The sequence below is a fragment of the Grampus griseus genome (assembly GCF_964374135.1).
Source record: "Grampus griseus genome assembly, chromosome: 10".
NCBI classification, from domain to species: domain Eukaryota; kingdom Metazoa; phylum Chordata; class Mammalia; order Artiodactyla; family Delphinidae; genus Grampus; species Grampus griseus.
Window position 1 is genome coordinate 42,243,251 of NC_139004.1, and position 27,908 is coordinate 42,271,158.

The following is a 27,908-nucleotide window of genomic DNA, read 5'->3' on the forward strand; positions in this document are numbered from 1 at the left end:
CTTTAAAAAATGTTGAAATGGAATTGGACTCAGCATATCCTATTGAAAGTTAGACTGTGTGATCTATTGCATACTGCAGTGACCTATAAAATACATTTTATTGAAAAGGCATCCACAAAGGAGAATATATACCTTTAAATAAATAAAAGTGACTATATACATGATATTGTACATAGGTTAGAGAGATGAAATGAGCCAGACTAATTTTATGAAATTCCCCTTTTATCTGAAAGGATACTTTTTATTGTAGTCATAAACCTTAACACAGATCTTTTTCTTATTACCATTATTATCTAATATTAGTGGCAGCCACACGAACGCACTACCATATTTCTGTATTTTTTCAAAATGACATTGGAGCTGTCATCAAAGTACAACACAGAGATGGCGTTTAATTTGGTTGGCGCGCAGCAAGGCTTTGGTACGTGGTCAGGAAACATCAGATGAACCTGGGGGGGAAAAACATTTTGTTCTTTAAGAATTAAGATAGACATTTTGTCTGCAGCTTGAAAGTAATATTCTTGTTTTATCACTGACTATCAGCACCCCCTTAAGCTACCTCTCTTTCTTCTGTTTATGTTCCATGGCAGGATGGGGTAGGGCTGGTAGTGAAGGGTGTATTCTTAAGTATTAACACCTAGACTCGACCCACCAGTTCTAATTACATGTTGGCGCTTTAAAAAATATTCTACCAAGGAAGGAAAACTCTCTCTATGGAATATTCAGTGGAAATTTTCCTGGAGGAAAGAACATGGCAACTAGCACTGGGTTGCTTTTGGTTAAAATGACCACTTCTATTTACTTCATGAGAAATACAGAAGTTCTAAATGCAAAATCAATGAAGCCATACCACTGCACTGTAGAAAGATGTGGATCTAAGAATTATTTTTGAAAGGATAACTAAACAGTAAATCAATAACTTTGTTTGACAATAAAATTAAAAGCTGTGCCAACTCTTCATTTTCCATGATAAAGGAAGCATACAAATCACAGCAAAATAAACTCCAGGTAAAATCCAATACTTGCTTTAAAACAATGATTTCAACTATTCTCCCCATAAGTTCTTATCAGATTGGCCAGAGTGTAACATCCTTTGACTTGCTTTCTCCCCTAGACAAGTGCCAAAAAGCAGGCTAAGCTAAAGCAGAGGCAAGGAGCCTAGATATTTTAAAAATTAAATATCCATCTTCCCCACCAAAGCCTGAAAAGGCAGCTGTACATGGACAATGAAATGCTTAAGTAAAGGGTTTGTTCTCACTTTGATCAGACTGGCAGGTTTGCCTCTGATGTTCAATAATCAAGGAAGGAGCCAGAACACTGTACCCCATTTCCCACCCACCCCTGCTGCCCCCGGCCCTTCCTCCAGAGGAGTTGATGGGAAGTCCCACTGCAGAGTCCTTAGGGATCTACAAAGAGAAAATACAGCTCTTAGAATCTTGGCTGCACAACCTCCTGACTGAAATGATATAGGAGCCCTGCCTATGGACAGACACAGCAGGAAAAATGAGGTGATCGGACACGGATGTGAAATTTCCTAAGACCTCACAAAACTGCAAGCTGGATGGTTTCTCCCAATTTCAGATGCAGCCTGCAGCCCTCCTTGGCTTTAACGTCCTCAACTCTCACACCAGTGATGGATAACCCCCTGCTTCAAGGACAGCCTCACCAAGCCATCACTCTGAAAAAATGGGATTGTTCTTCAATCATTTCTCAAACAGTTGTCACAAACCTGCTCTCCTTTAACAACAAACACGTCTGTCTTCTTGTTTCATGTCCTTCATAGGACAAACACACAGAGTGTACAATGCCGGGGCGGGGTGGGGGGGAACCCACCAAACTTCCCACATCCCTTAAAGTTCTGGGATGACTTTATGCTCCACATCCCAGGACAGTGATCCAGACCAGGGTCCTGTTCCAAGTCTGTGTCAGTGTTTTAAAAAATGTTTGTTTTTAGACGCTGCCTTCTAGACTACAGTCCTAAAAGCTGACAGTATATAATTATATATTTTTTAAAAAAGAAAAAAAGAGAGAGATGGGGGGTATTTGACAAAGAGTTTTTTCCATACTTAAGCATTGTATAGCCTGAGGTAACTTGGATGCATATCTAAGGAAACACAGGAAGCTCTCTAAGTCATTGACAGTACAAAGAGCTTAACTGCTGGGAAATTAAGTGGCATTTCTCTATAGGCTAATAGTGGCTGTTCTGTCGTGACTAGACAGAAAGACAGTGACCAGGCCTCTTCCTTTCAGGTGTGAGACAGCAGCGCTCCTCTCTCTGCGATTGTTTTCAGATGACTCACGTTTCAGAATGTGAATTCTCATACAGAAGAATAGAAGGCTGGACTCCACAGACATTCTTTTCCTGGAGGAAATTTGAATACAATATACCCTTCCTTGTACCACATACCTGCTCCAGTAATGATATTCTATATCAAGAAGTGCTTATATTTATAGATAGCAAAGATGAAGGAATATGAGAATTTAAAATAGCCCCAGGAATTTACTCTATATTTTGCATATGGCAACCTTATTGGTCAAGAATCAATAAAAAGAAGAATATTTCTATGGCACTGGCAACATCAAAGCAAGCATGAGCGAGCCTGCTGGTTGGAATTTAGACTCTGGTTCTTCACTTTAGACAGTGAAATAAGAGCCATAGCAAACTAAGGTTTTCTTTAAATCAATATAAATGTTGTTATCAAGAAGGAAATAAGAGTTTCTCCCTAGACATATGGGTTTTCTGGGTATGATATATCAAAGAAATCTAGGGTGGAAAAATCGGTGTTGGGGAAGGATAAACATGAGCAAATGGTTTCCATTCATTATTAAAAAGCAACCTGATAATTTTATGTGATTGTATTCTGAAATAAATGCATATCTTCAAACTTGGGCAAAAAAAGAATATTTATAAATGACTACCTTTAAAAATATATATTTGTTTTATCTATTTCCTCTCTAATCCAAGGTTTTGACAATATCTATGCTTTACTTGCCATAGATATGTATCTTTGGTGTCTAGCTATCTTGCAGTACCTCTGAGGTCAGAAAGATGCCAGCAAAGCATCAAGTCAAATGATTTAATCTGTCAATGTATACATACAGTTCTTTATTCATAAGGAAACTGGGATGTTATTTCCATCAGCTTTAAATTGTAAATTAAGTGTGAAAAAAGGTAATCTTCTGAAGAGTTAACTCCTCACAAATTCTAATAGTTACTATCTCTGTTGGTCATAAACAAGCCTCACACACAAAGACAGATGTTCTTCTAATAGCTCCTGCTCTCCTACTACCATCCACCAAGTGACTCTACTCCCATCCCATCATTGTCTTGATTCTAAAATAATGTGTTCCCTTCCTTCTGTCCTAATAACTTTTAGTTGAAATGCTCCTATGAACCCAAACTTTAATGTGGGATCACATCATGTAGGCTATGCATCTTCAAGAAGCCGCTCCCTAGTCTTCCAGAGGCTGACCTCCCCTCACCCCACATATCAAGTCACACACAGTAAGGCAGGCACATCAGACTCTCAAGGGTTTTCATGAGCTCATTAGATACAGTATGACCATTTAGAGATGATGAAATAAACATTTCATTATCTTTTTCACAAAAATAAGCCTAGATTATTAGAGATTAAGTCACTGTTATATTCCTAAGTGTGGAAGGGACAAAAGGAAGGCTAATTTCCACCTTAAAGATTATAAAGAAAAAAAAGTATCAAAAAATAGAAACCAATCTTCTACTTATACTCTATAATACATTGAAGAGCTTCCATAATACCAAAGTACGTTATAGAACATTCTTAAATGATGAGAGAAAAAATCCTCAGATGAAATTCAGTACAACTGTCATTCAATGCTTTTGCAATGACTGCTAATGAATTGTTAGGTTAGAAACAGCGCCTGTGTGGTTAGTCATATTGTCTAATGAAAAAATCAGTACACAATGACCACTTTATGTGATTACTCCAATTTTCCTCGCTGAATCCTTCCCCATTCTGGAATCAGAATTATTCTTTAGGCCAGCCTAAATTTCCTGACTATATCGACAATTGTTACTTTGGCACAATTGTTACTTTAGGAGTTTGAGAAGAGAAGAAAATGCAGTTCTAACTATAAATGGATGCTTTCCTTTGAAATAACTTTATAGGAAGTTTGCATAATAAACCACTTTCCATCCTGCAAAAAGAAAGCATACCAGAGTCTGAACTATGGCATGGTTGGTGGCATTCATATGGGCATTGAGTGGAAAAGAACATTCTCCATCACAATAAAATGCAGCATATCCTTCTGGTGCTATAATCCAGTCCTAAAATGCACAAGAAGAGAAGAAGAAATAATATCACCAAAATAAAAACACAGAAAATCAATTCTTAAAGAATACTCAAATATAATTAATATAATATAATATAATATAATCTGGATTGGTTTCTCTTCTTGGTCCAACAATTACTGTAATAGGACAGCCTCCCCCAAGCCCTTAATTTATGGTTAAGTTAAAGTTTACAACAAAAGTATAAATATTTTCACAAGAAATTGTCCTCTGTAATTTCTCCCAAGAGGTCACTATGTAAGATATTCATAGCCTGTATTAACCCATGTATTCATGAATAAAGCCTTAATCATGCAATAGCATTCTAAATATTGTTTAAACAGGAAATGATGAACTCTGGAAAGTTCAAGTGAACCAGAAAGGAAAAGAAGAATAAACTTAATTGAGATCATTCTCATTACTTCTTACTAACTCATTCCTGCTTTAGAAGCTTGACAAGCTCCTAAAGCTGTAAGATTTGTGCCTTGTCCTATTTTTCTTTCCATTCATGTGTTAACTTTATAGTCTCTTTAAAAGAAATGAATTGGAGAAAATTCCTGAGCACTGTACGTGAAAAATTTTAGGAAGCTAAAAAGTTGGCACTTAAAATGGTGGCCCTGATTTTTTTTCCAGAGACGTAAAACTTGTCACCGATGTAAAATTATTGAACAATTCATGTAAATTTTAAAATGCTTACTTGTTAATATTATTTCTCAGTATAATAGCTCATATTCTGAGGATCCAATGTAATGGAATAATGTAATCTAGGCAATCCAATTTAAACTATTTCAACACAGAGCCATTAAAAATTATTTTGGTTAAATCCTCCTTCCCACCCTGTTTGTGAAGCAGATGTAAAAGAAAGCAATAAGATTTTTAAGTACAAGAAAAAAATTTTTTTCTGTAGATCTACCTTATGACAGAGACATAGTCAAGGATTCTATTTCTTATACCAATAGTTTGGGACCATAGGAGGCAAATGGAAATTGCTTGAGTTAATCTGAAAAATGGTATTAAAATGAAAACTTGGGGATATTTAAACAACAGGGTTTTTTTTTCACTCTCTAAGTGTGCATTTCTTCTTCAGCGTAATTGTTTTTTTTTAACCATAAACTCTGTTATGTTTCAATGGTGAAAGGATAATGGAGAAATAAAAATGATGTGGATAATCTATATACTGAATAGTCACGTCGAAAATAATTGGTTACTGTATAGGAAAAATTCCTGACAAAGGTTCTGAGTAATTCAGGATTGATAATAAAGCAAAAAAGAAGCAGCCATGTTGGCTGACCATTCTTACCTGCCATCCCAGATCCCGGAAGCTCACGTAGAGTTCATGCTTCTTACAGGCTTGTTTTTGTTCACTTGTGTTATAGTCTGAAGATAAAAATCAGATTTTCAACAAACAGCAGTCTATCAGGTATACTAATATTTCTTTTGTGAGTTCACTGATAAAATCAAAAGGAGGCTGTATTTGAAGTCGTGAAACATGAGTTTGAATCTCAAACATGAGTTTGAATCTCAAACATGAGTTTGAATCTCAAAAGCCACTTACTAGCCACGTGAACTTCAAGCAAGTCACTAGCCTTGAATGTTTTCTTCTGTAAAATGCAGACAACACCATGTACCTTGAGAAGTTCTAACAAGGATCAGGTTGTATCCTTTGTGTTGTGATGGTGAACAGCCTGACACCTGGCACTCAATGAATGCTTTCATTAATTCACTCAAACTACAGTGGTACTTACTATATTCATGTATATTAAATATTCAAACAACACTTCTTTTATTCTTCCATGAGACAAACACTGGGAGAGGACCAACTGGGATGCTACAGAGTTGATTTTATCTTAATAAATATCTCAAACTCAGGATACCCGAAGTGGAGCTTCTGATTGCCTCCCCCCTCACCCCCAAACTAGTTCCACCTATAGAGGACAGATAGCAACTTCCCAGGCAAAAGAAACAAACACAAAAACTGGAGTCAAAACGTACTCATTTTATTTCTCACCTCCACATCCAATCTGTCAGGAAATCCTTACACATTTCACCTCCAAATACATCCAAAATTCACCCACCCTCACCACCTCCATGATGGGTTCTGGTCCAAACCAGCACCATCTCTCTCCTGAATTACTGCCACATCCTCACTGCTATTGTTCCTGCTCTGCCCTGCCCCAACCCACCCCCATATCAAAGCAGCCAAGGGTCAGCTCAATTATGCCACGCTCCAGCAAAATGTCCCACCGCGGTTCCCATATCAGGCCATGACGTCTCCTTGTTGTTTTGCGCACAGGTCCGCTTTCTCCCACCTTGGGGTCTTCACTCTCATCCCACCCCCCTTCCCTGCAATGCTCTTCCCCTGGATATCTACTTATCTAAGTCTCAAAGCTTCTTCAGTTCTTTGCTTAAGCATCATCTTGTCAACAAGGCCTTCACTGACTACCCTATTTCAGATCCCAACTCCCACTCCGATATTTCTCTCCCGCCTTGCTCTGATTTTTTTTTATTCATTTTGCTGATCATCTCTTAATATGCTACGCCATTTACTTATTTATCATGTACTTTGGTTCTTGCCTGTTTCTTCCCTCTAGAATGTCAGCTCCCCAAGGGTAAAAATCTTGTCTGGTCCCATTTGGTGCTCTGATATACCCCAAATCTCAGGAACAGTGCCTGGCACACAGTAAGTACTCAATAAATATTTGAGGAATCAAAGAATGAATTCCTCAGAATATTCCAGAAATGACTTGTAGCAAAGAAAATACATGATTTCCAGGACTTATTTTGGAATATAATCTGAAAAACCCATAACCTTTGATAACTGATTAAAGGAATTAAGAATAGAGAATCCCCAATCACGTCTGGAATAAAGTAAAACACTGCAGAAACACAAAAAATCTCTCTATATTATTGTCTCTGGGGTTTATTCATAATTTATATAAATAATATTCAAAAAGCTAACCCATTTTAATTATTTCTAACACAAATAAATGAAAGAGGAAAAAATTTAGGGTGATGGGAGCCACAAAATAATTTATTTTCAAAGAAGACAGCTAATGTTTTCATCTAGGAATAAATGCTACTTTCACTCTGACAGTTGTCTCTGGTAAATCAATGTAGCAGTTCACTGTGAAGAGCAGCCTGTCTTAAGGTGTCACCTTCCAGTTTAATTATCCTCAACCTCTAAGAAAATGTAGGCACATCAAAGATCCAAGGGGCCTGTCTTAACGGGCCCTGTCGTCTGCCTTTCACAGTGACTTCAACTAATTATTTATTTAATGTGAGTCTAGAAAACAAGATGATGATTAAATTTGAACACAGAGACTCTTTTACTTCTAGATCAGAGTTATTCCTGTGTGCAATTACCTTCATTAAAACAAATTAAATATATAGATAATGACAGAAAATGGAGAAAAGGGAATTTATTTGAAACTTAGCATTCTTCTTCTTTGGGTAAACTTTTCTCCTAATTGAAATAGCAAATGGAGTTAAGTTTGTCCAGGCAATAAACAAGGGTACTGTAATAATAAGTATAATACCATGAAATGGATAAGTTTGAACCCTGCATCATTTTTAGGGAAAAGGAATAACTAATTCTAATATTAGTTTGACTGCATAAACTTCTTATTTTTTTTAAATTTATTTTTGGCTGTGTTGGGTCTTCATTTCTGTGCGAGGGCTTTCTCTAGTTGTGGCAAGCGGGGGCCACTCTTCATTGCGGTGCGCGGGCCTCTCACTATCGCAGCCTCTCTTGTTGCGGAGCACAGGCTCCAGATGCGCAGGCTCAGTAGTTGTGGCTCACAGGCCTAGTTGCTCCGTGGCATGTGGGATCTTCCCAGACCAGGGCTTGAACCCGTGTCCCCTGCATTAGCAGGCAGATTCTCAACCACTGTGCCACCAGGGAAGCCATGCATAAACTTCTTGATATTTAGAATTTTTTAAAAATAAAGTCAGCTATGCATTAGACCAGGGACCAGCAAACGTTTACTCAAAAAGGACAGATAGTATATATTTCAGGCTACAAGTTTCCCCCTCTCAGTGACTCAACTCTGCCCCAGTAGCATGAAAGCAGCCGTAGATAGTATGTGAATGGATGGATATGGCTATATTGCAATAAAATTTTGCTTATGGAGCCTAAAATTTCAATTTCATATAATTTCTGAGTGAAACAAAGTATTATTCTATTTCGAGTATTTTCCACACATCTAAAAATGTAAAAACCATTGTTAGCAATTGGGCGGTACAAAAACAGGCGATGGCTGGATTTGACTCTTAGGCCTTACTTTGCCGAACCCTGCATCAGACAGTCATGGGAATATTTATTCATTTATCCTTGTCTTAATGAAAGGCATGGAATGTGAATAAAGACCTTATAGCCAATAACACATTCAAGTATATCTGAAAAGCCATAAACTATGTCTAAGGTTATTTGAATTCCATGTTTATAAAAAAAGAAAGAAAGTCAAACTCAAAAGTCAAAATAGATCTGTTTCAACTATGCAGCTTTTCATGCAGGCTCAGTGATGTATATAATGTAACATCACATAAAGGTAACGAGCAATAAATTTATAACAGAATCTTGTTCCAAGAGTCTGATTTCATAGAGCATTAGGACCATATGCTTAGTCTGTCAGAAATAAAAATGAATGGATACTGAGTAAATGTTGTACCCAAACCAGCAAAGTCTGCAGTTAGGTTTACTAAATGGTTGGCAGAATAAACTGTGGGAGGAAAGGCAAAGAAATTAAATTTATATCTTTAGAAAATAGTGATTGGCAGCCCTTCAAATATGAAAATGAGATGGACATGATGCTGCTGTTGACAAACCTGCGTAGAAATGAAGAGTCGCACCAGAAACTACTAAACGTTCTGGAGCCACAGCCAACACTAGAAAAGTATGCTAGCATTCCTCAACCACAAGGCAGGTATCGCAGACACGTATTTCCCTCTTAATGGTAATACTATTGGGAAACCAGTTCCAAAATATTGAAAATATTGTTAAATACTTTATGCCAATTTGTTTATGATCAATTTCTGGAAACAATGCAAATTTATTTATATCTTTACAAGCTATATTTTTTTCTTCCAGTTTTATTGAGATGTAATTGACATACAGCACCGTACAACTTTAAGGTGTACAGCATAATGGTTTGACTCACATACATCATGAAGTGATGATCACAGTAAGTTTAGTGAGCAGTCATCATCTCACACAGATACAAAATCAAAGAAATAGAAAATTGTTTTCCTTGTGATGAGAACGCTTAGGATTTACTCGCCTAACAACTTTTGTATATAACGTACAGCAGTGTTAATCATATTCATCATGCTGTATATTACATCCCTAGAACTTATTTATCTTATAAATGGGAGCTTGTACTTTTTGATTACCTTCATCCAGTTCCCCCTCATCCCCCAATAATGCAAATTTAATCTTTGTCTTAGTTTGATTTTTCTTAATTTTTGATTATTTTGTCATAGAAAAAAAATTAAATACATGATTTAAAAAAATCCTGAGGGCTTCCCTGGTGGCGCAGTGGTTGAGAGTCCGCCTGCCGATTCAGGGGACATGGGTTTGTGCCCCGGTCCGGAAAGATCCCACATGCTGCAGAGCTGCTGGGCCCGTGAGCCATGACCGCTGAGCCTTTGCGTCCGGAGCCTGTGCTCCGCAACGGGAGAGGCCACAACAGTGAGAGGCCCGCGTACTGCAAAAAACAAAACAACAACAACAACAACAAAAACCCCCAAAACCCAAAAAATATCCTGTGATCTACATAGGGTTAGGGCTTCAATGGTCTGTCCAGTAGTCCCTGAAGAAACAACCTAATAAAGAAACACATGCTAACCTAGCTATGAAGGGCACAAAAGAAATAAGTCCAAAAAACTCCATATACCAGTATGGGTTTCTTTTTTCCTTAAAATCTAGCATTAGTGTCTTTAAGGAATAAAATGTAGGTGAATCTGTAAAAGAGAAGAAAAAAATCCAAAATAGAATTTAACATTTAAATACATCAACAGCTTAAGCCAAATATGATGAGATACTGTGTTTCAAAGCAAAGGAGATGTCAACATTCTCTTACTTAATTCCTAGAGGGAGATAACGGACGGACGTCAGCACCCACAGCTTCAGGATGTTCATTAATTCATAGAAAATGAAAATGACAAATGAATGAAGGTATCAGAGGTAAAATAGCAGGAATGGTGTTACCGTAGACTGTTCAATACTGTAAATTTTGATATGGCCTTGGGGGTAGATAAACCCCAAGCAAATAGCAATCCCCCCCAAAGATGAGGGATTTCAAATGCCACTGCTACTCTCGCTTAATCTCCATCTCCCACATCCAGTGAATGACTCGCCCAAATTTACGTATGACCCAGTAGGAATTACTGTTATTTATTTATGTAGGGATAATTGTGTTTGTCTATGTATGAGTGTGTGACACAGAACAGGCACCACAACATAATAACTGTCTGGTGTGTTTGCTTAACTCTGCTTAGCAAAGCCTCTGTGGATGATGCAACAAACATTCTCACCTTAGAGCTCGTTGACATAAAAACCCATCCACAAACGTGAGTCTCCGAATGCCTACCAGACATCTATGTGTGAAAGTTTCCCAGAGGCCGCCGACTCACTATTTTTGTTTCTGACCTCATACTCCTTACATTCCTTCTACTTGGTTAACAGGATAACCAGTCATCTAGTGGCCCAAGACAGAAAATTGAGTACGTTTCTCGATTTTCTTTCTTTTACCCTCCTACCCTGCATTAAATCCATCCCCAACCCCCTTTAACCAACACACCTCTAGCCTAGTTAACCTAGCAGAAGTGCTTTGCACTCTTGGTCACTTCACACTACCCGGACATCCTCTTTGGGAATTTGGTCCTAGGATAACCCTTCATCCCTGTCTCCTCCTTCCTCTCTGACCTTAAGTCTTTTGCCTAGTTTATGGAATTCCTTTTTCTCCTTTGTCTATACTAAAGTGCTGATGTTCCCACTGGGGGCTCCATCCTTGACGTTTCTCTCTTACCCTGGTTTCCATGGCAGTGTCAAGTCCTGTGCTTCATCTAACCATTGGGGCTCATAGCTGCGTCTTTTTCCTACACCTTTCACTTACTCTTGACACGTCCATTTCTGGAGTGCTGCCGGCTCCATTCCACATATTTTGGTTTCTACTTCCTCTCTCTCCAATCTATAATCTTCACTGTTTGGGGTATGGGACTAGACTTTTAATCATATTTTCACGTTCAGTTTTACCCCTTGGCATCTCATCCATCATTTTGATGCCAAATTGAACTTTTTAAAATGTGTTTCTGATTGTGAGACTCCTTTTTTTCCAACTGCCTGCACAGAAGCATCATAGTTCCTGACCATCACGCACCTACACGTTATGACTTGGTCCCTGCATGACTTTCTATCTGACATCACACTGCTCTCGCACAAGAACCTGCACACCCGACAATTGGACACTGGTACGTGGTTCTATAACTCTGCACATAAGTCTGAAATAGCTTCACCCACCCCTCCATTTCTGGAAAATGTCTATTCTTTCTCATGAGTCACACACTATCCTTACTTCTCCCACACTACCTTGTACCTACTCTAGTGGAATTATCTCCTGATTAGTACTAGCGGGCATGTCTTTCCCATTGTCTGTGGGAGCGCTTTTTAAGAAGCAAAATTCTTATGCTACCCATCTTTCATGAGCATATAGTTAATACTTGCTTGTCACATTGTGGGTGCTTATTTAACACTGAATAAATATTTTACAATGAACCATGCCCGGATAAATTATCTCTCTAGAATTCTCTCTAGATAGAAATTTGACAATAAGTGACCAGGGGTATGGGTACTGATTAGAGAAAGAGGATTTCTAGTCTTCTCTTATGTAAAAGTCTGAACTTTTTAGGTACCAGTTCTGAAAAACCAAACCTTAATTTGACAAATAATAATGATAATGCCTAAACCTGAATGAGTACGTACCGCTGTTCTCCATTCTTTACACACATTAAATAACTAATTTAATCCTCACAATTCATGTAATTTTACCTTATGAGGCAGGTATTAGCATTTCCACTTCACAGATGAAGAAACAGACACAGAGAGACGTGACATGTCTCCGAGATTACACAACTAGGAAGTAGTGGACAGGGTTAAATGACAGAATGATAGATAGATAAATGTACAGATGGATAGATAGATGAAAAACATCTATCAGACTAGATCTAGGAACCAAAACAATTGTCGTCTGAGAAGGGATTTTCAAAATTTTGCATATTCAGGGCACAGATACCAGCTTTTAGTGTTAATTACTGGAAAAACCATGTAGATTAATACCATTCTCACACATGCAGCTTTGCAGGATTTTCACTGCAGCATTGATTTTGAAAGCTCCAATTTAAAAACAACCAAAATTTCTTTTTAAGAGTGACGTGATTAAATAAACTCTCATACAAGCGTTACTGAATATATTGTAGCAGTTAAAAAAAAAATGAAGTCACCATTTTGAAAGATGGCTGAAATATGTTGTTTAAAAACACATAAGACCAACTATATGACAACAAGAGTGAATCCTATGGTAAACTATAGACGTTGGGTGATTGCGATGTCTCAGTGTAGGTTCATCTTTGGAAAGAAACGTACCATCCTGGTGAGTGATGTTGATAATGGGGGAGGTATGCATGTGTGGAGGCAGCGAGTACATGGGAAATCTCTGTACCTTCCTCTCAATCTTCTTGTGAACCTAAAACTGCTCTTAAAAAGTATGTAAAAATAGGAACCCTCCTGCACTGTTGGTGAGAATGTAAATTGGTGCAGCCACTATGGAGAACAGTATGGAGGTTCCTTAAAAATCTAAAAATAGAACTACCATATGACCGTGCAATCCCACTCCTCAGCATATATCAGGAGAAAACTATAATTTGAAAAGATACATGCACCCCTATGTTCATAGCAGCACGGTTTACAATAGCCAAGACATGGAAGAAACCTAAATGTCCATTGACAGATGAATGGATAAAAAAGATGTGGTAAATATATACAATGGAATATTATTCAGCCATAAGAAAGGAAATAATTCCACTTGCAGCAATATGGATGGACCTTCAGATTATCATACTAAATGAAGTAAGTCAGATAGAGAAAGACAAATATTATGTGATATCACTTATATGTGGAATCTAATAAAAATGATACAACTTATGTACAAAACAAAAATAGACTCACAGACGTAGAAAACAAACTTATGGTTACCAGAGAGGATGGGGGGAGGACAGATAAATTAGGAGTTTGAGATTAAAATATACACACTACTATATATAAAATAGATAAGCAATAAGGACGTACTGTATAGCACAGGGAACTATATTCAATACCTTGTAATAACCTACAGTGGAAAAGAATCTGAAAAAGAATATATATGTGTGTGTGCATATATATACATATGTATATACACACACACATATAGAACATAACAAAATATATTCTCCAAAAGTGATGTATATACGGAGGAAAAAATTTGGAAGTACATGTATCAAGTTGATACTTGTGTATCAGTATAACCTATCTCAAAAGAATTAGGTGTAGGTGATCAGAGGAGAATTTTAGCTTTATTGAAGACTTGATTATTTTTAAATAATGAAAATGTATATTAATTATATAATATAAAACAGTCTAAACAAATAACCCAATTAATTTTTCCTTCTGGTTTTAATATTTTTGTCCAAGAGGCATGATTTTACACTGTATCCATTAGGCAAGAGATAGTGCCTGTCAAAGAGTTGGGAGTTGCAGAGTGTCCCCATTTTATTTATTTATTTATTTATTTATTTATTTATTGGCTGCACCATGCACGCAGCATGAGGGATCCTAGCTCCCCAACCAGGGATCGAACCCTTGCCCCTGCAGTGGAAGCGCAGAGTCTTAACCACTGGACAGCCAGCAAAGCCCCAGAGTGTCCCCATTTTAATGCCTCTTTGAAAGACTTCTTAAGAAATCACCATGGTTCCAGGCAGGGCACCAATGATTGGATTCACCTTCAAAGATCCCTAGTACCAAGCTTGCAATAAGCACCTTTTCAAGCAGTTCTGCAGTGAATCAGGACTTGCCATGTGCCCTGTAAACTCTTAATGTTCTATTTTTTTCGGCACTGATATAGTGCTCAAAACAGCATCTTGCTTTTGGTAGGTTCTTTAAAATCTTATCAACTTGGTGCCTTTCCATCTTAAAGGGTGGCTCCCTTAACATTTAGCTAATGCCTACATTTTCTTACCCCCAAACCCAAGTTCAAATGAAAATCAACTGTGCTGGCTCATCGTGAAACAAGCAACATCTTTCACAAAGTGTCTGCTCAACTTTCTTGCCAAAAACCTGAAGAGGACCAAAGAGGGAGGATTTCTGCAGAAAATCTGGGAGCAGTGGTTCTGTGCATAGGCACCTGAAAAAGGAACTTAGTTTTTCCCATACAGGCAACACGTTAAGGTCTTCAACGTGTGTTTGTGAAGTTGCTATTTTGTGTTAGACCCTGTTCTAGGCTCTCCACAAAGAAGAAAGAAATGAGGTAAAGGCAGCAAGAATGACCTGGGTTCTCCTGCACTGTTGGAGACTTTTAACATTTGAGGATATGCTTTGCAAAAAAAAAAAAAAAAAAAATGCAACCAAGCAAACTTCTAATACGACTCTCTCCCTTCTTCCTCCTGGCCCCGTTCTTAGTTATGGAGTCTTCACACAGTATTTTATTGTAAAAGCCTAGTAGTATTACAGCATTTACTATTTATATTTGGATAATTTTAAAATTTCACTGGCATTTCAAGTCTCCTAAGTATCAAATTTTGTGTTTATATTAACCCCCTGTCTTTCAGGCCAAATCCTATGAGACTTTTTCCCGTCTGCTTGATTACTAACTATTGAAAGGTTAAGTCTCATACACACAAACCAGCTACTTTCTTTCTTCTTATTATCAAAATATGAGCATGTTCCAAAACCATCTACTGCATATTTCACAGAAATGGGTGCCAATGACACACCTTTTAAAAAGAAAATATTGGTCTATATTAGAATAATTTTGTACTCTGAATGGTGTTAGGAAACTGATGAAAAGTTACGTGATTTCTGTGCCATGTGTTTTATTCATCTCTAGTTATAGAAGCACATTTGTTACTTGTGGTCAGGAAGGGAAGATAAATAGAGTTCACCAATAGGGAGAAGGATTCGGATGATTTCAGTTGCTGGAACGCCTCTGCCAGAGTCATTATGAGCTCTAATAATACGTAGGCAACTTATCCTTTTTCCTTTGTAATTTCCTCAAAAATTATTTACTAGTCTATTCAAGATTTAACAAATCTTTTTCTTAATGCAGTCTGCTACATTAAATTAAAAACATTTCAACCCATTTCAGAACCATTCTACATGGAAAGAAAAATATACAACTTTGACAGGCTAGTATTTACAAGGAAGAAAAGGTCTTAGAAAGTTATTTTTCTCCATCTTTCATATTAAGCCATTACAATGTTTGCCAAACTAAATATCTTGTGAAGATTTTTATAAAATAGCCTTGTAATAAGGCACTAATATCACGTTTTACTTTCAAGTGAAAGAGACAGTTAAACTTACTTGATGGAAAATTATTTTAAAACATGGCTTTCTGCGTAGCATGTAATTCAGTATGATGCAATTCCATATAGAACTCTTCCCTCTGCTTCTGTGGCTAGATGCACAAAACAGACTTCTTTCTAACACGATTCTCCTGTACCTGCACTCTAGGAGGGTTCCAGTGAGCTCCACTTAGTATTTTTGTTGAGTGTCTCAGGTTCAAAAAAAATTCTGTATATTCTTGTTTCATTTATAATCATTTATAATCTTATCTATCACTCATGCATATTGGAGTAATAAAAAATTACAATATGACTTGTCAGTTTCTAGCAATTGGGAAAAAAATGAAGATTTTTTTCAGGAATAATGGCAAACACTGTCTAAGTGTGTCTTTTTGGAAGAGCAAAACATTCTAATTTTCTGAAATACTCTATGCAGAGGTCATATCTGTTTTGTTCACCAGCTCATTCACTGTGCCTCACAAGTACACTGCATATGGTGGCCATCAACATAGAAGAATACACATTTTACAAATGAACAAATATGCCATACTAGATGGAATGTTTTAGGGCAAGGTTTCCCCTTCAAATGGGTTTATTTTTCATATAAGACAATTCCTAGGAATAAAATAGCCATCATTTTCATCTAAGAACAGCTTATGAAAATTTGTTGTACCAGGACTAAACAAGGTACTTAATGGTATAAATTATATTATTAAATTACTTCAGATTTTCTCAGATGAGTTCAGATCAACTGTACTTTTATCTCCCTTTCTATCAATTAATAGATTAAATTGCAAGCACAGTGGGATCAATTGTGCATTTGTAACATTTTGTTCGATTTCACATATGCAGGTATGTGTACACACACACTCAAAACAAATTATCTAGATAACAGCACTCCAAATAATTAATGGAAATATAAATATTATTTCAGTTACCATAAAATCTTCCCTGCTTCTCTTGTCATAAAAAATTTAAACTTCATGATTCACATGTACTGTTTTAAGTACCAAAGAAATCTTTTTATTTTGAGTATACCTGGTTACCCATCTATATTTGAGAGGCCCTGGAAAGGTCAGCTCACAAGTTGTGGAGTTCAGTTTGGGTTAGCCTTTGTCGATGTAGGCATTCCATAATTTTATTACTGCCAGCTTGATTTTAATTTGAACTGCATCTTTCAACATATGAAGGCAAGTCCTACTTACAGTATTTTAAAATGAATTACTGAGTGATTTGCTGATGAAACATTTGGGGGATGCGAGAAATACCACTGGATGATTTAATAGACCAAATAAAGGTATATCCAGAGGGTAAACTTATTGTGGCTACTTGATTTGCAACACATGACCCCACCACTTTCTGTGCAGAACTGCTGCTCTGGTTTTTGCTTACCTCCAACACTGGACATTCTGGAGGAATCCTGATGAGAGCCGGATTTATTGCGGTTTTGATTTTTCCGTTTGTTGGCTGCCCTCACAGATCGGAGAAGTACCTCGCTAGCCTTGAAAAAGGCCACCATGAATGGTTGTTTTGACTGAGGCCCGTGTCTTCCCACGAGACCAGCCGACTTTACATTGATGCTGTGTCCTAGAACAGAGCGAAGGAGCACTGGGTTTATGAAGAAGAGATGAAGTTTACCTGATGGGAATGAACTCAGAGGGTACTTGCAAAAAGGGAGACTTTTTAAAACACTATCAGAATGTTTTCTCTGCAGGCCAAAGATTCTTATAAACATGGAAAGTTTACCATTACAGACAATTATCCATGCTTGATTTTCCATTTTGTATCCCTCTTTGGCCACAGAACACCGTCAGGCCTTCACTGATGGTCCCTTCTCAGACCTGGAAGTTGGCAATGTTCTAAATGGAAAGGCTTGACTCCCATTAGCCTGGAAATGTCCATGTTAAACAGTAATTTCAAAAAATTAGATACAGGCGCTTCTGCATTAGGTGCCTTATAATTTTCCTCCATGTGATAAAATCTGAAAGGCTGGCTGGGTGTTTCTATTTTCACCAGCTTCTTTGGAGACTTTCCAGTGTTAATTAGTGTTGATAGCCTCGCCCCCTCACCTCTGGCCTGTGCCCATCGATCTTTACAAAGCTGTGATCTACTTAAAGCTCTTCAAAGATCCTTCCAGAACCCCTGCTGGGATGGAGATTTGCTGTAAGCTCCAGGTCTTTCTCCATGTAAAGGATTTTGAAGCAAACATGAAAATTACGGAATCCCTCCCCTTCTGAACTTGGACATGCCCGAATTATGTTTACTGAAAGGATTTCAGAAGATGCAAACCAAGCCTGGAGATGCTCAGGAAAGGAGAAAAATTCCAGGTGAGCTTGGATACTCACCTTGGTCTCTAAACCAGCCTGTGTCCCAGACCCTTTTGAGCCCCTGGAGTGGTTGTTTATCAGAAAAGGAGTGCACCCAGGGCCTGGGCAGGAATGGGTGAGAAGTGTCCTGGAGACTAGGAGTAGATGTTGATAAAGTATTTCTCCTTCTGGGATAGCAATAATAATTCTTATCATTATAAATGATAAGTATTATCATTATAAAAAAACATGTTTGGAGCCCATGCTGTGTACTCTAGGCATTTTTCTAAGTGTTTTCCATGCATTATTTAATGTGATTCCACAAATACCTTAGGAGTTAGATATTACTGTTTCCCCCTTTTTACAATTCACTCTTGCTATGATCTTCTCATTTAAAATAATTATCACAGAAAATTATATATATGTATATATGTGTGTGCATATATAAAGAAAACCATTAGTTGATATTGAATTCAATGAAAATCAGCCAGAGAGGACAAACTGTTTAACCTTAAGTTGTACTTTTAGGTGAGAATTACTCAAAAGTCACGCAAAAAAAAAAAAAATTCTACTCCAGATACAGAAGTTACCAATCTTTTCAGAGTAATATATCATGTGGTTTCAAATACGTGCGTGATTGGCCCTGCCTTGCACCCAGAAAGATGTGCCAGTTTTCTTAAAATATTTATTCAGTCACGACTGTGGGGTAGCCTCAGTCCATTCTAAGACCTGACCCACCTTGGAAGAAAAGGGAATAGGTCCCTAAAATCAATGGCATTTTAGCAAATAAACTCTTGCTCTTAACACAGTTTATTTTGGCAGCATAAACACTTTTGTGTATACTTGTATTGTGCAGGGACCCTCTACCATCAGAAAAGGAGACTGTGTTATGTGAGTCTGTGCAGCTGTTGGGAGGAACACAGAGGTCCTTTAAATGTGGAGATATTGGTTAAAAAAAATGCGTGTGTGTCAATGCAGGCAGCATCCATCAACGTCCCCAACAATTGCTCATTGGGAAAACTTGTTGCTTTCTTACAAACATGAAAATGGCCACCGGCTTCCCAAATGCCACTTCACTCTGTCCTAGCAGAGAAAGAACTTTCAAATAATCAGAGCAGTAAACCTTAAACAAATAAGCGTATGGGTTTCTCTTTTAAATGCAAACTTACAGTGGCTCCATGCCAGAGTCTATATTTCTTAGAAAAACTATATCACTGGCATAAATGAAAGAGGCAGTTTGATTTGTGGTTGGAGTAGTTTCCATTCTACTTCCACTGTAACAAATGTATTAATTCAGCTCAGACTTCCTCCTTCTGGCAGCCCTTTTGCTGTAAAAAGAGAAATTAGAAGTTCCAGCCAAATACCATACCTTGAACTGACCCACCTCAATACATAAACACTTTTACAACATGTTTATTCAGGTGTAGCACTTGAAATTGGTTTAAGATGTTTCCAGTGACAGAGAGTGCAGCAAAAGAAAAAAAAAAAAACAGAACTGAGAAACTTGACTGTGATGGAAGAGAATAACTGGTGATCTGTTCTTTAAATTTTGGATTTTTTTTTCAGTCTTGGAGCACAACATAAAAAGTATTTGTTGAGCTCTAAGTTTGATGTTTTAATGAAGTGATAATTTAACAGGAACAAAATTTTTACTTGTATACATGGATGACTGCAGAAATAATTTTTAATATATGATCTTTCTAATACTGAAATAGGTTGCCACACGATGGCCATGAATGGAATGCAGTAAAATCAGTTTTCCATTCATCACAATACACACTGACCCTTTTCCAGTTAAATAAGCATTGAACCCAGAGTTCCAAGTTTCCTTGGGTTTGCAAGAGGATTCCTTTTGTTATTATTCAAAAGACTTTCAATATTTTCATTTTTATCTGTGGAGAAAGAAGACTGCTCTAAAGATTTATATTTTGAAAACTGTAAAGATGTGTGTGTGTGACAAATATGGGTTTCTTGGGCTTTACAAAGGTAGATATTGTGTGTGAAGCAAAGTCCCCTTCAAAGCAACGTGAACTCCCTTTAAAATAACTTTTGATATTATTAAGTTTCCTCTTGGTTTCCTTTCCACTTCAGCAATGATGTGACTTTAAGATTCCATAAGTTCATACTTACTCAGTGGCTCTTGATCTTGAGATACACTGTGGAAGCATTAACTATATGACCTTGTCCTTCAGACACATTATACCTCCCTTGATTATGTTGACTGAACCTTTTGAATAGGGCTGAACAGTTATTTTTCTTAGAAGTGCTAATAGAAACCCAGACTATATTGCAGGTATTAAAAATAGTGACTATTTTGTAAAATCTATTTAACAATGTTGAATTTTATTATTAAAGGTACAGGATGTTTTAGATACTGCAAATATATCAGTAAAGAAACCTACCTAAAACATTTTGATTTAGGAAAACTCTATGTAGGTGTGTATTACTGTGGTTTTATTTTTCAAAGCTAATCTTCATTTTTGACTTATTAAAAAAAGTAGGTAGGAAACATATATACATTAAGGATTGAAAATACAGTGGATAGCAGATGCAAACTATTATATATAGGATGGATAAACAACAAGATCTTACTGCATAGCACAGGGAACGATATTCTGTATCCTGTGATAAACCATAATGGAAAAGGATGAAAAAGAATAAATATACATATGTATAACTGAAAAAATAAAAAAGAATATACAGTGGAAATAAACATAACCTGGGGTAATAAAAAGAGCATTAAAATAAAAGGGTGATAAGGGACACCAGCTGGAATCCAAGCTTAATCATTTTAAGATTCAGACAAGTTTAGGCATAGCTAGAACATGGGTAAGCTAAATTCACCAGACATATATTAGGAAGAGAATAGAAAAACCTGAAGGGAGAGAACTCATCGGAAGGAACAGGTGAACCCCTAGAGTACAGATTCAGAACAATGTCCCAGTGAGTATAAGGAAGCAGGGATTTTGAGTCTTTAACTCAGTGTTCCTTCTGGCCTTGCTCCAATGTTTGCATGATTAACTTCTTAAGAACCCGGGGATTCAAGAAAATCTAACAGACCTATTTTTACCCAAAGTCCCTGTAAAATCCTGGGAGGGCAAGGGAGCCCTACTTTGGAGTTTGGTTAATGGTGTGATACAAGTGGTGGCCAAAGATTCTTCCTACTTCAGAAGAGTGGCTTCCAAGTAACTCCACAATGGTACAAGATGGCAGCACCAGAATGTAGGTAGGTCCAAGATGAGTTCCTGTACCAGCATCAGCTTCAGAGAGTGGTAGCATTTCAAAGGCAAGCAAAGCAGCAATTTCATGGCATTGGGAGTTTTAAGGTGGATAAAAAACTGTCCCAAAGTGAGAGGCAGGGCAAATGATGGGATGAAATGGTCCTAGAATAAGAGGACACTTCCCTTGTGTCACATCTGACATTGTACACTAGGAAGAGGGAAGGGTAGTGATCTGCTAAATGGGTGGGGTGAGAGCAAGAGAGGGAGAAGAACTTGATTACTGGGAGTCAATGCAAGTTTAAATACACATGGGATCTCCCACACAAATGGGAGAGGAGATAGAAAAGTTTCTTTGAAGGATATACCAGCATTCCAGTGATTTCACAGATGACAGCTGGACCCAAAGAAACATGGTGCCCAATTATCCCAGGTTTCTGTATCACAGAATTCTTGAATCATAAAATAAAAGGGTGATGAGAAAAAATATGGGAGTCCAGAGTTTGATACGGGCAGAGGTATCATCTCTTGCATTTATGAAAAGAATGCCCATTAAATCTTTCCATGTGAATGTTTTTTAGAACTATTCCTATCCTGGCCATCTTGTTTTCATCTCGAAATTACTCAACAGGTACTAAGGGAAGAGAAGCAATTTGAGAAGCAAATATATGGGCATTTGTCAGTTTTATTAACTACAGAATGAATAAAGGTGGGGTTAGGATGGTATCATCTAAAGAAATAACTATTCTTTTCACACAGGTATCAAGAAGATAGTATGTGAGGCTGGCGCTTTGACTTACACATTTTGCCATAACTGAAGATGGATTCAAGACATCCAGATCTTCTCCTCTGATCCTTATGACTTTATATAAGCCTGGGGGTCAGGGTATTGTATTCACATCTGCCTAAGGACATAACTAACTATTTTCAAATTTAGAATCATCAAGACAGTAGGCTGGCAAGCCAAAGAGCCATCCCCAACTCACTAGTTTTGTATTTCAGACCATTCTTTTTGGAAAATGTGACTTTCAAAATGTTTATTTCTTTAAAAACAGGGTTATTAAAGGAGCCTCTGACAAAACAGCTCTTTAGAGACATGTTGATGTTATAAGGACAAGTGGTTCCAAATATGAGCATTTAGTTTCCTTCCAGAATACACAATTTGAAAAACATTCACTTGAGGATTTATCAGAGTCTAAACGTTGATATCACTATAAGATGTTAGCATAAATTCCACTGTTTTCTTTCCTATAAATCCACAGTATTGAACTCTTAACCCAAAACACCTGTGATGAAAGTTGTGCACAAATTACCTTTTCAAAAGACGCTTACAGCATCCTTTGTGGACTAGTTCACAGAAAACAAATCACTGCGCTGTTTCTCATTCACATATTCTCTTGCTCTTTGCTTAGTTTCAATCTGTGATTAAATCTGATTCTGGTACTCTTAAATTATAGTTTCCGTGGCTCTAAATTATACTGGAATCATACCCTTTTTAGAAACAGATGATTTAAAATGTGCAGAATTCTCTACCCGGCATATAGACTAAATCATTTTTATATCAGATTTTAAGGAATGTGGGGGAGATAGAATTTTGTCTACTTAAATTCCATATACGTTTTAACTCAGTGAAATCTTAAATTAAGCAAATTGTAATCTTGCTATGAATTTCAACTATGTCATACTTTGATGAAAAATTTGCATAGTTTCTAGTTTTATAGTAAAAGCACAGACCTACTGCCAGATATTTGAAGTATCATAAATAAAATTTTACATTCCTGCTCAGAATTTTCCTGATTTTAAGATGGTTTACATTGCCTTACAATCTCAAACGAAAACAATGAAAAACTGGGATTTTAAACTATTTCAGTGATACTGAAAACTCCCAGTAATGTGGTACTGGTTAAAAAATATATTGGTATTGAACTTCAGAGTACAAGGTAGTTACATTTTTTTTTAGTGATTCTTCATGGTGATTCTGGGCTTCTGTTTAACAAGCCAGGCTCATCATGCAATTTCTTTGCTAGATCTTTTCATTTTCTTCTTTATCCCAACATTTAAAAGAGTAAATTAAAAAATAACCACTTTGTTCTATATAATTATATGTTGACAATTATACAGTCATTATTAAAAAGTAACAGGACTTCCCTGGTGGTCCAGTGGTAAAGAATCTGCTTTACCGTGCAGGGGACACAGGTTCAATCCCTGGTCAGGGAACTAAGATCCCACATGCCGAGGGACAACTGAGGGACAACTATGTCCACACACCACAACTACTGAGCTCATGCACCTCAACTAGAGAAACTGCATGCCACGAACTACAGAGCCCACACACTGTGGAACCTGCACGTCACAACTAGAGAGAGAAAAACTTGCATTCCACAACTGGAGAGAAGCCCATTGCCACAACAAAAGATCCCGCGTGCCTCAATGAAGATCCCATGTGCCGCAACTAAGACCCGAACGGCCAAAAATAAAATAAAATAAATAATAAAAATAAAAAGTATCAAAAACAAAAGAAGGGTCAAGTGTAATAACATGTGTGAATAAGGATAAGATTCTGTAGCTGATGATAGAGAAGAAACATTGGGGGTATGACATCCACAGAGGGCAACAGGGGACCATGTCCTGACGTGCTAACATGAATGGGGGGTTGAGTATTATCTGCAGACAAGAAATGTAGTTACAATTCCTGGTAAATTCCTGGTAACACTGCCATAGAAGAAATTCATTTTCCTCTAGGATTGGAGTATGGGAAGGATAAAGTTTAAAGGAGGAAGAGATTTTTTAAAGAGTTTCCGTTCTTTCTAAAATGTTTATAGAAGGGATTCTCATGCCCTGCCGTCTGAGAAAGTCATGGGGATTAGTAAAGAAATTGGGATATTTGGTCAGAAACACGGGTATGATGGCTCAAAGCGTGATGGGGGGAAAATGCAAATAGTTGAGAACTGTAGCTCAAGAAACTTCTGAAAGGTGGGGTGGGGGGTTGCCTGGAGGAAGAAAGGCCAAGAAACATAAAGGAGAAGGGCCAGAGGTTTAGGCCTTGTTGGGGAAGCTTTCCAGAATATTCAAATTTTTTATTGAACTGAGGGTGGGGCTGAGATGATGGAAAAGGATTAGTCTCCTTCCATGGGATGTGGTCTGAAATGTGGAGGCTTACTGTCTCAGGCGTGACAAGTCCCACAAATGCTTTTTACCGGGACCCTATTTTCAGCTAGTGGAAATATGAATCTCAAACTAGGAATTGTAGTTCACCTTCACATAAGCACGCACTTACTTTTTAATAGCTCCTCTCTTTATATAGAGAGCCTTTCCCCTGAGGCCCTATGAGTTTTACAGACATCATCTGTCACATGCCCCCAAAAGATTGGTTAGCTGTTGATCTTACAGGTCTCATTTATTTTAAGAAAGCAGAAACATTCTTTTCACAAAACCATGGGAAGAGTGAATTATTTTTAGTCTCTTTTCCAGTTATTATGTGACTTCTTAAAATAAAAAAATGTGTACACACACACATATACTTCTTTCCTTTAAAATCACAGGGGAGTTAAATAAAACTATAATGAAAGCAGGGTTTCAGCAGAAATCAACCAAAACGTCTTCAAAAACTATTTTTACGTGTTAAGATATCAATGAAGAAAAGCTTTTAGACGTCAAACGCATTTGAGTTTGTTTCATAGCAGTGAAATTAATTTCAGACTCTGCATTTTATCTCTAGTGGATTAAAGTAGACTTTGCAACGAACTTAATGCAGTTACTTGGGAAATTTATGAGTGTCTAAAGGAAACATTCTTTTTTACCAGCTTATATGATATATTATTCAAAAAGAACTTTTATCATACAGAAAAACATAGTTCATTAAATGTTTGACCTTCCCTTTCAATTTGATACATGAACCTGTGAAATGATCATAAGCTATGTCTAGAATCTTTAGAATAGTCAAGGACTACCAAAATGGAGGAGAAATAAATCATTTTGACACTTAATAAAGAGAAAGAGTGAAAGGAATTAAATGTGTTTTCCAAAATACATAGTGAAGGCCTGATACTGAATACGTAATGTATATACCATGATAAGTGTCTACTTTTTGCCAAAAAAAGAAAAAAAAGTGGAATTAAGACATTTGGGACTTAGTTCTTTCCTTCACATATGAAGATTGGATCACAAAACATTCTTCTGAGCAAAGAGAAGCAGAATCTTTCTTCACTTTTTCTCTTGTCTCTGGCAACAGCAGAATGTGAGCTGGCCTGCCCCACATAAGGGACCAAGTGAGACCTCACGCCACTATGATTTCATGGTGCAGCCCAGAGCAAAAGCATCCTTCTGACCTGTCCACATGCAAAATAACAGTTGGGTTCCCAGGTGTTTATCTTTTGGTCAGCATGGGTCAGAAGCAAATCTGATCTCACAGCCTAAATAGAACTATCATGTTTCGATCAGTTTATCACCGCACAGAGAAATCATCTGAATACCTCCACTCATAAATAGAGCTGGTACCCAAAAGTCATAACAAGCAAGCCTTTCAAAAGCATCAGGGAAATTGGGATTTGGGAAGGTGAGCCAGTTCAGTCCTTCTGAAGTTAAGAAAGAAGCAACAGCTGCCATTTTGAAGCTTGGTAATTTATCAGTTGTTTTACATACATCATCTTATGTACTCCTCCCAAAAAAACAATGGTTACATTTTTAAAATGAATGAAATAAGGCTCAGACAAGGGTCATGCTTTTAACTCAGCCCTGTCGACCCTAAGTACTACCCTATTCCTTTAAGTACACAGAGTTCCCCTTTGTTAGAGATTGTTTAGGGCTGATGCTTTCCTGTTGGGTCTCTGCTCCCCACCTTGAAAAGATTGGAGGAATCCATCCATCTCCTGAGTCTGGCAGTTATACACATATTGTGTTTGTCAAGGACACTGTGGTAGCTGCTGGTTTTGTGATGTTTAAGGTCAGACTTTCCTTCATAAGTGGGAAGACCATTCAACACTCCTTCCAACCATGACAACACAGGTGGTCCCCCCCTACTTTCCATTTCCCTCAAATTGAAACTTGACAAGTTCGACTACAGAGAAGTTGGAATCCATGTTCAAGGAGCTGAGACATGTAATTTCCCTATCAAGGTATTTTCCATCTAATTTCAAGTTTTGATCCCCACTTGTAATATATACCGTTGGCTTTGGTGGGTAGATGCTTTGGTTTGTTTTGGTTTTCCTTTGTCCCTGTGAGTCTACACCAGTTGAGTCAAAGTTTAGCCTCAGCACCAGTGACTGCTGATGCCTTAAAAGACTAAAGGCTCTCTCTTCTTCCCATTGTGCTCTGTACTCATGAAGCAAAACCAGCACTGCCCTTGTTCTGCAATATGTCTTTAAGAAATATGTTCAGCGATGTTAAACTTATAGGGGAAAGAACAATGAAAGAGACGGAGTTAACTCTGAACGATGAGAATACAGAGAATCTCATATTCTGCATGGCCCCAAATCAATACTACCATGAACATATTTACCCCTCATATCATTAGTCAAAGCAGAGTTAGAGCCTAGAATAGAGAATATAACAAACAACAAAAACTGGAATATGTTTCTGACCTTGGGATTTGTTTGGCAAGATGGGTGCTCCACAGTTACTGTTTTGAATTAGGGAAAATCCAAAACAGAAATACAGATGTCGCCAAACACTTCCATATCCCTTTTCATTAAGGGAAATCTAAAAAATGGTAAAATACCTCTTTCACCAGATAATGAAGGAGGACTAACTCCTGTTTTATCCGCTTACTTTAAATCATTGATTTCAAAATTCTTTTTCATGTATGTTTTTAGGTTGTGATGCTAAAATTTGGATAAGCAAATGATGTTTACCAAATGGCTCTCATTCAAATGTAAACATATTATAACTTAAAACAAGGAAGTTGCCTTTAAAACCTGGTTTTAAAACATTGTATATATAATAGACATAGTAAAACAGCAAATCCAAGTTTTCCAATTTATTACTGATTATATTCTATAGTCAAATCTATTTTTAAAGAAAAACCATTTTCTCTCTACCAATCATTATACAAAATTAAACTAGGCTCTGGACGCCCATTTCAGAGTACCAACCAGAGAAAAATACAATAGAGATAACAAAATGGATATAGATATTTAAAAAGAAACCAGCATCGTGATTCTTCATTTTCTAAAGAACTAAGGCATCTGTAAATTACATTCAAACCATTTTGTTCAAAATATGAAGTTTTAGCAAAGCAGTTATGGCTCACCCTCTGGTCATAGGGAAACAAAGTTAAAAAGCAAAGCTAAACACAGTGAAAAATTAAAAACGTGTTTTATTTCCCAGAGATTTTTCTTTTCAATTTTTTGAGGAAAAAATTACCTCAATATGTGCTCCCAAAAATACAATTCAGGGAGTCCTCTTTAGGGCTGGAATAATACCAGGTCACCTTCAGCCTTGATGCTGGGAAGGGGGAATGGCGAGATGAGAGAAAGGATGAATTTCATCCAG

At 37.2% G+C, this 27,908-nt stretch overlaps 1 protein-coding gene across 2 annotated transcripts in view; it reads right to left on the reverse strand.

The window, feature by feature from the left end:
• Positions 1 to 204: 204 nt before the first annotated feature.
• BMP5 (bone morphogenetic protein 5) overlaps positions 205 to 27,908 on the reverse strand; it is a gene marked incomplete at its 5' end in the record, with an annotated part of 115,819 nt that continues 88,115 nt past the window's right edge. The window contains 4 exons of one of the 2 annotated variants that reach the window (XM_082663585.1): positions 205 to 449; positions 4,196 to 4,306; positions 5,610 to 5,686; positions 17,288 to 17,482. In XM_082663585.1, coding sequence (XP_082519711.1) covers positions 300 to 449; positions 4,196 to 4,306; positions 5,610 to 5,686; positions 17,288 to 17,482 — 533 coding nt within the window. In that variant the 3' untranslated portion in view covers positions 205 to 299. The remainder of the gene's footprint in view (positions 450 to 4,195; positions 4,307 to 5,609; positions 5,687 to 17,287; positions 17,483 to 27,908) is intronic. The other variant, XM_082663586.1, reaches the window with a different exon arrangement.